The 13,674-nt window shown below is 38.9% G+C and overlaps 1 protein-coding gene across 1 annotated transcript in view; it reads left to right on the forward strand.

Annotated features, from left to right (window-relative positions):
- Nucleotides 1-13,464, forward strand: part of LOC134536462 (paired box protein Pax-6-like) — a 164,717-nt gene extending 151,253 nt beyond the window's left edge. The window contains exons 9-11 of the mRNA XM_063376180.1: nucleotides 2,890-3,062; nucleotides 6,616-6,938; nucleotides 13,297-13,464. Coding sequence (XP_063232250.1) covers nucleotides 2,890-3,062; nucleotides 6,616-6,938; nucleotides 13,297-13,385 — 585 coding nt within the window. The 3' untranslated portion in view covers nucleotides 13,386-13,464. The remainder of the gene's footprint in view (nucleotides 1-2,889; nucleotides 3,063-6,615; nucleotides 6,939-13,296) is intronic.
- The last annotated feature ends 210 nt before the right edge of the window (nucleotides 13,465-13,674 follow it).

Genomic DNA, 13,674 nt, shown 5'->3' on the forward strand with positions numbered 1-13,674 from the left:
GCTGTCGGCGTTGTGGTCGATTTTGACATTCGGCGTTATGGTATTTCGGCGTTGTGGTAACGACCCCGACTTCAGCATGCATGGGGGGGGGGGGGGGGCTTTCAGCGCCCGAGTGAGTGAGCCCGGCGGGTTGCGTTCTCCGCCGAGCCAGGGGCCGGTCCACTCCCGGTCACAAACAAAAACACTCGAAGTGTTACTATATACGTTCTCTCGCAGTTTCTCGCAGCGGTGAGGATTCGTTTGTACCGTTATCTCGGACTTAAGCCATTGCAAGTTTGCGCTGTATGTCGCACAGAAAACCCGAAAAAAGAACGGACCAAGAATATGAACACACACATAAAACAAGCCCAAATAAGCCTAATGTAAAAAAAATCGAGGGGAATTAAATCAAAGACGTTATCAAAATAAGTGTAATTTAAATTTATCACCTTTTCATGATTAAGTTATTACGTACTATATCATTCCCAATCAAGCATCTCAACCTCACGGCCATCGTGAATAATAATCATTAAAGAAATGACTTTCGTAACCTAATGTAAATTAAAAAGGATTTCGTCAATTTAAATTGTTAAATTGTATGTTTCTAGTTCCTTGGTCGTTTTAAATTTACTGTGACAAATTCCATGCACTTTTGCAGTGACGTACTGTGTACTGAAAAAAAAATGGGACGTTTATTAATTTAACACTAACTTGTGTGTGTAATTTTATAGATACTTCCAAACGTGTTATTCAACACATAAGTTATTGACATAAATTATTTGTATTTATGTTGTTTTTACTGAAGCCTGTAGCACAATTTGATTATCTACGAGGATTTGTGTGAAATTACACTAACTGTAATTGTTTTAAAAAAATTCAAACCAAAAATGTAAAATCACTAAATGTTTGTATATGTAATTTTACAAAAAAAAATTTTCAGTGTGGTTATAAGGTTTTTTTTTAAAAAAAATCGTAATTTACTCGGCAGATGTGAATTTTTAAACATCACATTTTTACTCATCAAATCACACGATGTTGTTGTAATTTTGCACAAAGAATGTTACCGTATAAGCACACAGAGATAAAAGGTATGGTAATATACACTTTCTGATAGTGTTTTAAAATGCATACTGTTTGTGTAAAATTACACACACACCCTCCCCCATAGTTGTATTAATGTCACAAAATAACGTGTTATTTTACTTTATGTTAATGAAATTTTATTAGGAAATTGTGGTTGTACTACTATCAGAATAACAGTTAATTTTCAGGCAACTGTGTATTTTTACAGCGGTGTTAAATTTTTAGAATGTAAACCTACATTTGGTGAAAAATTGCACGACGTAGTAACAATTTTTCACAAGAAATTTATGAAAACATGTACAAAATGTAGCCTATGTGTTTTTCCGAATAACACGATCAAAACTGAATGTTTAATTTTACAAAAACTAAAATAATTTGTAGTTCATAAACCGGTACTATAAAATTGTGGTTGCTGAACAGTTTTGCTTCTTGCGTTGTTATATACGAGGGCTAAGTGTTTGATGTTTCTTTGCTAGTGGATTTAAACACATTCAGCATCAACTTACTACTTCACACGTAACAGTATTAATAATACCTTGTTCCGTTCGGGTGCCATTTCTAAACAAAAGCACGTGGTCTTGTGTCGTAAGACGATTTTGACTGTTCTGAAAAGGGGGGGGGGGGGGGGGGGATCAATACGCCAGTTTTTAGAAGTAAATATTCGGTCTAAGTTACATATAATATATTTAAGCATTGTCCGAATTAGCCTGAAGTAAATACTCACATGTATTTGACCTCGGAAGTGAAATCACGAGCTCTGTCCGAACTGGAAATGAAGAATGCAGGTATGAAAGTAAACGGATGTGTACTTCTCGTGTACTTCTAGTGATTCTGAAAAGCGTTTTATAGTTCATATATGACAACACACTTTGGGGATTAAGAGATTCGAAATATATTCAACTGTTTACTAAGATTAAAATATTGAAGGATTTTTTTTGATCCCATATTGGTAATAATTTACGAAGAAAAAAATGGGTAGAAACTTAAATATGTAGAGTGCTGTAAATTACATAAATTCGTGTGTTTGCGATTGAGTGTAAAATTATTACTATTGCCAGCTCAAAAATATCGGGTATGATCAAATTTATTTATTAAAAAAAAATTAAATGTTAAAAACCTGTTTATCCGGCTAACAGAATTTGTCGAGGCCAAAAATAATGCACGTTAGAATTGATCTAGTGCATCTGGAGGGTAGGTATTCAATCCGGAATTATAATGTTCGGGGTCATTCTGTACTACGGAACTGATCGAACCGCAGAATTTTTTCCGGGTTGTATTCCAGCTATTGACCTTGACCGCTAAGACGCATTTTTTTTTTACTTCACTCAAGAGTTTATCGTTTACTGTCTTTTTTTTTCAGTTACGTTCAGCTTTTCCTCTTTCTGTTGCGGGTGACATTTAACCCTCGGCATTCCGGTTAAATCAATGGCAAACCCAGGCTCGAAGTTCGGAAGGGACAAATATTAAAAAATATAATAATAATAAAGCTACTAAAAAAGGGGTCATTTTAACGCATTTATGACGTTACATAAAAATAACAACTTAAAAAGTACTTGCCGTACTTGCATCGATGATTGCGAAACGTCCTCTCTGGAATGCGTTGAAACCCGTTTCCAGCCTCACGCAGGGCACCGTTTATTCAAACGGTCGCCGATTTGTTTCCTTAACCGGGATTCGTTTTTTTTTTTTTTTAAAAGCTTAGAATTATTTATAATCTGGGGTTTCTTCCATAGAACGTGATCAGATTGAAGACATGTGTGTGTGTGGGCGTGTGCGTGCGCGCGTGTGGTGTCGTTTGACGGCGGGTGGTGACTGATTCAACGAAAGGTGTGGTTCTCAAATCGGCGCGCGAAGTGGCGCCGCGAGGAGAAGCTGCGCAACCAGCGCCGCTCTGCGGAGACGCCCGGAAGCTCGCCTCCGCGCCTGCTGAACGGCGCGTCCTTCGCGGGCGCCATGTACCCCAGCATCGCGGCTCCCATCAGCATGGCCGACTCCTACAGGTGAGACGCGATGCCCCCGAGATGCAGCACGAATTTTTTGGGTTCAATATTTTTTTTTTTGACGTGACAACGTCTAATAAATCGATGAACGCCGGCTGCACGCACGGAAAAAAAAGTGTCCCGTAACGCACATTGTCCCGTTATGCCGTGTCCCGTTACGCTCATTGTACGCTTGCGTCGCATCTATGTCTCTTCCACTCGATCGGAAAAACCATCGATTTGACTTTTTCGAGGCACATTAAACTTGAAACACTCCCATTAGTTTTCTATTTTTCCTATCATTGTCCTATCCTTAACAGAATAACACAGATTGGAAGAAGTTAAATAGCAAACATGTATAAAAGTTATAGTTAAAATAATTGCTTCGTTAAAGTAATATACATATTTGAATTAATGAGTGCAAATAAAAGTAAATTTATCAATTAAATTGTAGATTTCATTTCACTCCCTCTTTGTATCCATACAAAATAGTGATAATTCAATAAAAATGATTCAATTTTATTCATAAAAGTATGCAATCATTTCATCAATGTTTTGTTATGACGTTGTCACGTTAAACTATCGTCCGTAAACCGACTTTACAGACAACCAATTTTTTTAGTGCTGTCATCATTTGTTGGTTATTTTTTTCGTTCTCTTCTGTTTTGGAAAACTATTGTGTTTGTTTCGTTTTTTCGTTTTGCCGTGTTTTTGTCACGTTTCAATTGTTGTGCTGAATTTTTTTGGGTTCAATATTTTTATGCTGTCATCATTTGAGGTTTTTTTTTCGTTCTCTTAGTCCATTTTTCTTTGTTTTTTTCTTTGTTTGTTGACCATATTCCTGTTATGGAGTATTATGTGGTGTTTATATCCTGTTGACAACAGCAATTTTTTTGCTTAGTTTGTGTTTTTTGTCTTTTGGTTTTTTTTTTAGTTTTCTTCTACAGAAAAAAGTGCTTAGCAATGGCGTATATCCAAAAGCTTACATCAAGTCATGCACTCTCATTGCACAAATCTTTCAAAGATAAAATTTTAACCTGTACCAACTGTGTGCGTTGTAGAGTTTCGGTTTCAAGGCCGCGATCAAAGAGTAGCTCAAAACAGTTTTTTTACAGATGTGCGTGCGCAAACTTCGCAAAATGGCGACTCCTGAGCGCAAAGCTTTTGTTGTTCTGTGATTTGCCAGTAGTGAATCTGTACTTTCAGCCCTCCCCATCGTAAATCTCTTCGCGCGAGGGTGGTTGAACGTCCAAGTCTCTGACCGTTGGATTGGTCGTAGTGGTCGAGACGACAGAGCTCATTATCGCTGGCCTCAACGTCTACCTGACATAACGCTGAGCGTGTCTTGCGTTCCGCCGCTACCTAATGATTCGCCAGAGTTGAATAAACTATTGCTTCCACGAGGGCTGTTTTTTTCCCCCTTCAATCTCCGATGGGCTATATATAAAAAAAGCAAATTTACGTAACATAATTTTACCACCAAACGTATAGCAGGGCCTTGCTTATTTTCCTACATAATCGCCAAAACGATCGAGGCATTTGTAGAGACCTGCAAATTCGCGGATTCATTGACCTCTATGATAGACTCCACAGTCCTTTAAATACTCGCGGAAATGACACCTGTTCATTGGCTACTGACGCGTGAGACGTCTCAACTAGGCTGTCCGTAATTCGGAACTTTCTTGGTATAGTGTTTCCCGTTGGCTCCCAGTTCCCCGGATAAAATGTGGGCCAATCGCAGAAGCGGTACGAAGGTATAGTTGTTTTGATGCTAGCCTATCGCGAAATGAATCCGCGAATTTTGCATGTCTCTAGGCATTTGTCATAAAGTGACACAAGCTTCTCGATGCCTTCTTCGAAGAAGTCAGCCGCCAGAGAATAGAGATACAGGGCCAGCGCCTGGATCTACCTCCCCCCTCATGACGCCGCTGTGAGGCGGACAGACTAATCGCGCTATCTACTACAACTATCTTTTGCATGTGGTAGATAATAGCTTTGAATATATATACTGTATAGAAGTCGCCAGCCCAGGTTAACATTTCTAATACGGTTTTGAGGTAGTTGGTTAATTCACCGCCGCAATCGCCACCATCTCTAGGGCATCGACTTGTGGTGGTCCCTAGCGGACAAGTGTCGAACTCTTCAAACACCCCTTCCCCCTACCGTTGAACGAACTTGAGCTGCAGTGAATGATGGGGGGGGGGGGGGGGTGTGCGGGAAATGACAGCGGGCGACAGGGCTGCGCTCTAACGTGTAAATAACAACTAAGACGATACAGGGCGTTACGGCAGCGCACTGCAGCGGTGAAGTTCCCAAGCTGCTCATCATACGCTTCTGAAAAACGTAGAGTAAATCCTATCCACTCGCGACTTCTATACAGTATATATATTCAAAGATAATAGTGAGGAGTGTAAGGAGTAGCTGGCAAAGTTTAATAATCGACTTTTTTTTAAATATACTAATTTTTTTAATGTTCACTCACTAGCCTTGTACCGCAAATGCAGTGCAAACAATTTCGTTTTACGTAATCATGTTGTTGTTTTTTTTTTTCGTGTTAGTTAAAAACGAAAAAAAATAATTTTAAAAATCAGCATGGCATACGAGATCTAGCATCATTGAGGGCCTGTGATGTTGCCGAATTCGTAATTCTTTGTCATCACAAATTGTCAAGTTCCGGGATCTTTAAACGCACCAAATTGAAACAGCACGCGCACCACAGGATCAATGTACACAAGACAGGATCTAGGGATCGACCTGGACAAGATGTGATTCGGAACTTTTTACCCGCGATTTTCTGCTTGTTTGCAGTTGAAAAAAAACAGTACCTTCATTACGTGCAAAAAAAAAATTTTTTTTTCGAGAGCTTTTGAACATCATGCAAGTTAACATAATTATTGTGAAAAATTACGTGAATTTTTTTTTTTACTGGCTTTGAAGTCTAGTGATACAAACTGTGTCTGGCTAATACTGTATAGGCCTATTTATTGACGTGACAACGTCTAATGAATCGATGAACGCCGGCTGCACGCACGAAAAAGTGTCCCGTTACGCTCATTGTACGCTACGCCGCATCTACCTCTCTTCCACTCCGATTGGACCAACCATCGATTTGACTTTTTCGAGGCACATTAAACTTGAAACACTCCCATTCGTTTCCTACTTTTCTTGTGATCGTCCTATCCTCAAAAGAAAAACACAGATTGGATGAAGTTAAATAGCAAACATGTTATAAAAGTTATAGTTAAAATAATGTAATCGTTAAAGTAACAAACATATTTGAACTAATGAGTGCAAATAAAAGTATATTTATCAATTAAATTGTAGATTTCATTTCACTCCTTCTTTGTGTCCATACAAAATAGTGATAATTTAAAAAAAAAATTCAATTTTATTCATAAAAGTATGCAATCATTTCATCAATGTTTTGTTATGACGTTGTCACGTTAAACTACCGTCCGTAAACCGACTTTACAGACAACCAATTTTTTTTTTTTAAAGTTGTCATGATTGTTCAAGTTTGCAAAAGGGACTCCAGGATGGTTGACGCGTGTGTGTGTGTGTGTGTGTGTGGCAGCTCGATGGGAACTGTGCCCAGCTTCAGCATGTCGGCGACGCACCACCACCACCACCACCAGGTCGGGGGCGGCGGAGGAGGGGCGGTGCCCGGCGGCGGCGGCGGGGGCGGCGGGGTCATGGGCCAGGGCCCGGCGTCGTGCCTGCAGCAGCGGGACGCAGCAGCCGCCGCCGCCGCCGGCTACCCCTGCATGGCGAGGCCCACCGCCGCCTACGACCCTCTGGGGCTGGGCGCGTACGGCGGCCGGCCGTCTCCCTGCAGCCCGCCGCAGCCCTACCAGGCCGTCAACGGCCACCAGTACGGCGGCGGCGGCTCGTCCACAGGTGAGCCCTGATGGGGCGGCGCGGGCACGAGACACGGGACCTCACCCGGAGGGAAGCCTTCGTTTCACGGACGAGACAGCCAAACGCTCGATCAACTTAGGGACACCTGTATTTCGCGAATACATTTCGCAGTCAAGGTATTTCACAAAACACTGTAGCTTTTTTTCTGAGGGTCATGGCTAGAGACCCGTGAAATTCGCGGGTTCAATGACCTCCAGGATAGACTCCGATATCCTCTACACACTCGGGCAAATGCCAACTGTTCATTGGCTGCTGACTTGTAAGTCGTCTCGACTGGGTGGCCTGTGTGATTCGACACTTATATGAGTGAGGGTCTCTAATTGGCCCCCAGTCCTCCAGATTAACAGTGAACCAATGACAGAAGCAACACTAAGGTATAATTATTTGAATTTTAGCATACGAAATGAACCCGCGAATTTCACGGGTCTCTAGTCATGGCTAGAGCCAAGGAATTTTCGCGCATTCATTTAGTCGCAAGCTAGAACGCAAACCTCCACACTGTCGCACTGTGTTCATGATTGGACCGCAGTTGTCTGGACACGCCCCTCTACGACCGTGAGCCAACGATGTCCAGCTAGGAGAGAAGTAAGCGAATCAGGTAGTGCCAAATAACAAGGATAAAAATGTTCTCGCTAAGAAATAAACCAATGAGAAAGTAAACATGGGTCGAGCACACCTATAACTTTGAATTCTATCCTGAGGCCAGAGGAATCCGCGAAATTTCCGGGACTCTAGTCATGGCAAATTGTGAGGGTGCAGCAGTACGGTAACCACATTCTCATTGGCCCCGTCATGAGCGGGACACCTCTCACCGACCTCAGCCAATAACCACAGGAGAAAAGCTACAGTATTTTGTGAAATACCTTGACACGAAATGTATTCGCGAAATACAGGTGTCCCTACCGATCGTGCATCTTCGGTTTTTTTTTGTTCATTGTAAATGTGTTGATAAAAGGATACTAATGGTTAATTAGGTTAGGTTAGGTACATTATAAATACTTTAAAACATTGTGGACGGTTGATTTGGTTAGGATAGCTACATTAAAGAAACGGAAAAAAAAGCTAGCATGAACTTCGGGGAACTTCGGGTTTTGGCTCTCTCTGTGGAAAGAAGGCTTCCCATCCCACCCACGACGCACCGACAAACGACAGCCGACGAGTAGACGCAACATTATACGGGCGAACAGCGATAAAAACCGAAATAACACCGGAAAACAAAGAAAAAGAACACAAAAACGCAGCGAAACTCACCTCAATTACCTCTTTTAGTCTGTTATTGTTTAATTTAGTTTTTTTTATACTAAGTAAAATATACTTATTTAGTTCCTACGTTTTTTTATATAAGTTAAATTTAAATTTGAAAATATATAGAATTTTCTCACGTACTAAGAAAAATCACAGGAGAATATTAAATTTTTTGATTGTGTTTTTTTTTACTTACTTACTTACTCTTATCAATATAGGCCTATATGTAGTACTTTTTTATGTACACATTTTTACCACCTTACCAACATTTTTTGTAGCAGTTTATCAACGTTATTATGCTTGATATTTACTTAATATCACACACGTTTAATCTTTAGTGACGATAAAAGCGAAATCCGCTATTATTGTCAAAATTGGCATATTTATAACACCATAAAATTTTGGCTTTCCTAATGAGGTTACGTAATATTAGTTTAATTAAAAAAAAAAAAAAAAAACATTTTGCTTTGAGATCATAGCATGGGTAGAATTTACATATATAATTGGCCTACTTAAGAACAAGACAAACTAGGCCTTATAATGTAACACTAAATATTCTTGAAGTTAACAATTTTTAACGTATTTATAACATAACACAGCTGCCAAGTACTCGGTTTCTATTGGTCGCACGGAGCAACGTAAACAGAAAAGCTCAGCATTGCCGAGCTTATACGTGCGGGTCTGTCTCCGTATGCGTGCCGCTGTATCAACTCTGATTTCCCGTGTCATTGTAGAACAGGCCTAAGGGCGACAGTGGCCGGCGCATCGCACGCCTTTTACGCCCTTACGCGCGTGCCGTTCTTCTCGTCGGTGACGAGTAGCGTTCAACGGAATGATTGTGTTGGGGAGGGAGGGTATTGTTGACAGGCGTACTTACACAGAGAAAACGTTCACCGCATTCCTCACAAAGCGGAAAAATCCAGTTTCGAAACTGCCTGGAATTGATCCCGGATTGCCTACGTGGGTAGGCGAGTTGTCTGACCACGCACCGGGTGCTGCATTTAGAGTAAACCATATTTAGAATAAACTTTCAATTTAGATTTAGTGATCTGACGATTTGGATTGAACAGAGTAGTCCTGATTTACTATACTTATTTAGAGGAAAATTGCTATCAGGGTTGAAGTGTGAAATCTGAATATAATACATAATTTCGTATGTATTTTATATACTTAATTTAACATGAACAAATTCCGTAAGCATCAATGTGTTCTTTCAAATAAATGAAATTAAACTTCAAATTACAGTGAAAAATTATTATTTGATACTTATTAAGAGTAAGCTTTCAATTTTAATTTTTTATTGCATTGGGAAATCCAGATACTGTTAAGTCGGTATTGATGTGAAAAACTTTACTGGTGCGAAGTCTCGATTTATTACCTTAGCTCGAGTTATGTCAAACGTTAACAAAAATTTTAAAGATTATTTAACAAAACATTTGTCCGAAACTTAAGATCCAGGTTAGTTACTCTTCAGAAACCTTCACGGGCATGCGCATATCAACTAACCAAAATTTCATCGCAATTGGATGGATGGTATAGGAACGAATAAGGGATGAACGAACGAAAATTTAAGACGTGACGGTCGCCCCAAAAGTTAGCGAATTTAAAATTCAAGGGAACCCCATCTATTGACGAAGTTCGAAACTGAACTGTTCGCTAGCCGCTAGGAGCTTCACTAAGCGGAGGGTCTCACGGGAAGCCTAAATTGTACACAGGGTTGAGACCCACCCGAACGCGCCCGAAGAGTTCACCTTCGGCAAACTTCGGGATTTTGTTTTTCTTTTAACAAAACGCGTGGGAATTAATTACGTAAATCTATGCTAAACTTTTAAACCTGGAAAAAAAAAATTGATAAATATCACGTAATTTAAACGCAAATCTGAAAGCTAGGTAAAAGTTCCGTATCACGTATCCAAGTTTATCACGTGATCCTGAGGGCATGATACTGTAAATATTTATCTTGTGGTACCTACATGATGCTTGCTGTTTTAATTTTTAATAGGTACGTCGAAAGATCCTGCACATAACAAATACTTGTGACATAAAAATGAATTAGATCTTAAGTTGCATAGAAAGAAAGTGTATATTTTGTAATAAACTTGAGATCATTATTCATTGTTACATCACAAGTATTGTTACAGTAATTAATTACAGCTATGAAGCTTGTCAAGGAAAAGTTAGGTTATTGGTTACAAAGATTAAATATACATAATAACCAAACTTAATTTTACTTTTTTTTTAAATCCGCTTTAAGGGGTGGGAGCGGGGATAATTTTAGTATAATAGAATGAAAAATCATTTCTACAAATTTACCAGAGCAGTAGGTAAGAAACTAAGCATTAACTTGGCTATATGGTTATAAAATAATATTACCCTTCACCATAGTAAAAGCTACCATGCGTTTTTCATGTTTGGTATCTTAAATGCCAAGCGTTTTTTTTTAAACTCTTAAAAAGGTTTGGTTTCAAAATTATTAAATATTTAAATCCGCACTCACGATATGGATCTGAAGATATCCCAGACAAGATGAGATGACGAGTGTCTATGATTTTCTCTTCGATAAATTACTGAATTTGTCATCCAGGTGTTAAATCACTTCACTAAACTAGTTTGATTATGTTTGCGAGACAGAATGATGAAGACGGAATGACAATAGCCAGTAACCACCGTTCGTCGATCACGTGACCTGTAGCCAATCGGATGGCCCGAAAAATTCTATCCGTTTAAATTGAGAGCTTTTGACGGACGGACAAATTATAGCTCTGGTCTGACCGCGGCAGTCAATTGTTAACAGAATACCGATCTGTGGTGTTTTTATTGGTCGTTCAGATGTTTAGTGTTATATTGTTGTTCTTAAAACTAATGTCCAATAACAATTCAATCACGATTCTAAATTTTTCTGACGAAATTCTAATACAATACAAACGTACAAAAAAAAACGACATAAGCAAAAATAAAAAAAAAATCTATATGAATCTCCGAAAGAAAAAAATTGATTGTTGGACGCACTTATTTGGGAAAATATTCTGACTGACGGATGGAGACAAGTTTTAAATCGCTGTGGCTAGATGCGTGACGTTGATGGACGGAAGAGTGACGGGCTATTGTAATACCGTCTGAAGAAGCCCATTATAAAAATAAAATTAAAATGCAAAATGTTACTGCCGCCCTGTGAAATGTAAGCTTGATGACGTCACGCACGTGAATGCTGGTGGGTATTGCTCAGTGCCTCGCAAAGTTTATGGCCACCACTCTTTCAATCCAGGCAGAAGTGGAAAGTCCTGATTTACTACATTTAGATTGAAGCAAAAGATCTGGTTTTTATAATTTCAGAACCACTAATTTTCCATTATGATTGTTTCAGCATTACATACTTTTTTTTTAAATTTTATAATTTACATAAAAATGCAAAAAATCTCTATCAGTATTTCTTCATTTCATCGAGAGGAAATGTAAAATCTTCAGATTTTGTCGGATTAAGTTACTTCATCATATCCAATGTCTGGAGTCAACATGGAGACATAGTGGAGCAGGCACAGATGTTCCAATCCAAGCCGGACATAAATACAAATAAGACTGAATAAAGAGTAAAAATAGTAGGAAAGGTGGGGGGGAGAGAATAAATAGGAAGATAACTTTGGAACAAACAATTCATGATTCCTTCAGTAAGTTTAACCATGTTTATGTATGGGAAAACACTTTAACAAGAGTTGTACTGCCTTATCTGCAGAGTAATTTCTATTCGTTCATTTTTCTTCACCACTTGTAAACGACACAGCACAAAAAAAAAAAAAAATATTATTGCAATTCTAATTTATCAAGTTTTCCATCTGAGAAAAAAAATAATTTGTTTGAGTCTAGCAAAATTACTGGGACCTGTAATGCAAGTTATCCTCGTACGAAATAAGTCAATCACCATTTTTAATGTGTCTGTGTGCTTCGGAACCACACTGTAATCACCCGATGCCATCTCTCCTATGACCTCACAGGCCAGTTGGCTGTTCAGCAGTTATAGTGCTTGGCCTCATCAATTAAGATGGCTTGTTCCCCTTTATCTTCAATTTTTGTGCATTTCTTTTATATTTAAATATTTAAAAACTGACTCCATCGGAACACACATAATACCGTACTACAACAATTATTTTGAAATTCATCATATTTAAATGCAATTAATTTTTTTTTTGCAATGTAGCCATAATATTATGTGGTGTTACATTTATTTTTTCATCTTAAGTGGGACATCACATATTACCAGGATGACAAAACATTTAGAGGCGTATATACACAACTATGAATTTTGACTGTTAATATTTTGTACATATGTAAAAAAATCCTGGATGAACAAAAATATTAAGAATGCAGGGAAAGCTAGGGGTGGCAATTCATGCAATAGATATTGCATGAAATTGATTTTTTTCCAGTTGATGGGTCATGCCATTTTTGCACGACTTACAAAACATTGAATGATGTGTGGTGTTAATTAACTGTAATTCATGCCAGTGAATGTGCTCAAAGACAATGAATTATGTTTACAATAAAAACAATATCATGGCCTTCTATGGACATAACATTTTTTGAACACTCCATTTCAAATGATAAAGGTGGAAACACCAGAAGTTTAAAGTTGGGCTATGTTTTAGTTGCATTTTTGCTTGTTGCATGCTTCATAAATGAAAATTCGAAAGTATTGTCATTTAACATTTATGGGTTTTGTGTTTCGTGCGTTGTTTATAAACCCTACCTAAGTTCGTGTCTGAAAGGAAAGCTTACAGTTCATAGGCATGAGTGCCCACACCTAAACAGTTCCATTCTACGAAGTTTTCTGATCACTCATAAAAAAAAACATATTTTTACAGTCATAGAGTATTTTAAATAATGTTAACCTAATTTGACTAACCTTTCATTTTAGTTACGCTAACCTAATCAAACTTAATGCAGCCTATCCTCCGGGAAAGAATAAACATTATTTATTACTTCGGTAATGTTCGGAACTGTTCGGGTTGTGGTGCTGGCTTTCATCCCCGTTGAACTGCAGGCGTGGAAGTAGAGGGAAAGGGGGGGTCTCACGAGCGCCTGTTTCCCTTGTTGGCAGGCCTGATATCGCCGGGGGTGTCCGTGCCCATCGCAGTGCCCGGGCAGGCTCCGGACATGACGGCCCAGTACTGGCCGCGGCTGCAGTGACAGTGGTGGAACTAAGTCCGCGAGTGCGCCTTCCCGTCACGCTCAAGTCTCCGTCACACTCACCATGTTGGTTCAACTGTTTTCCATCATCTAATTTCCACATTTTAATAAATGGATATTTCGAAAACGAGGAATCAGAAACTAGGTCCTTAAAGTTGCCTCACACACAGAAAACAGAATTTTTACCATGTGTGAAAACGAGGCAACAATTAAAAAAAAAACATATTTTAATTAAGATCAAATTCTTGTTGGCTATTTTGAAAATACAACCAAATTGTTGTCAGACACA

Source organism: Bacillus rossius, chromosome 11 (genome assembly GCF_032445375.1).
Source record: "Bacillus rossius redtenbacheri isolate Brsri chromosome 11, Brsri_v3, whole genome shotgun sequence".
In the NCBI taxonomy this organism is placed as follows: Eukaryota; Metazoa; Arthropoda; class Insecta; order Phasmatodea; family Bacillidae; genus Bacillus; species Bacillus rossius.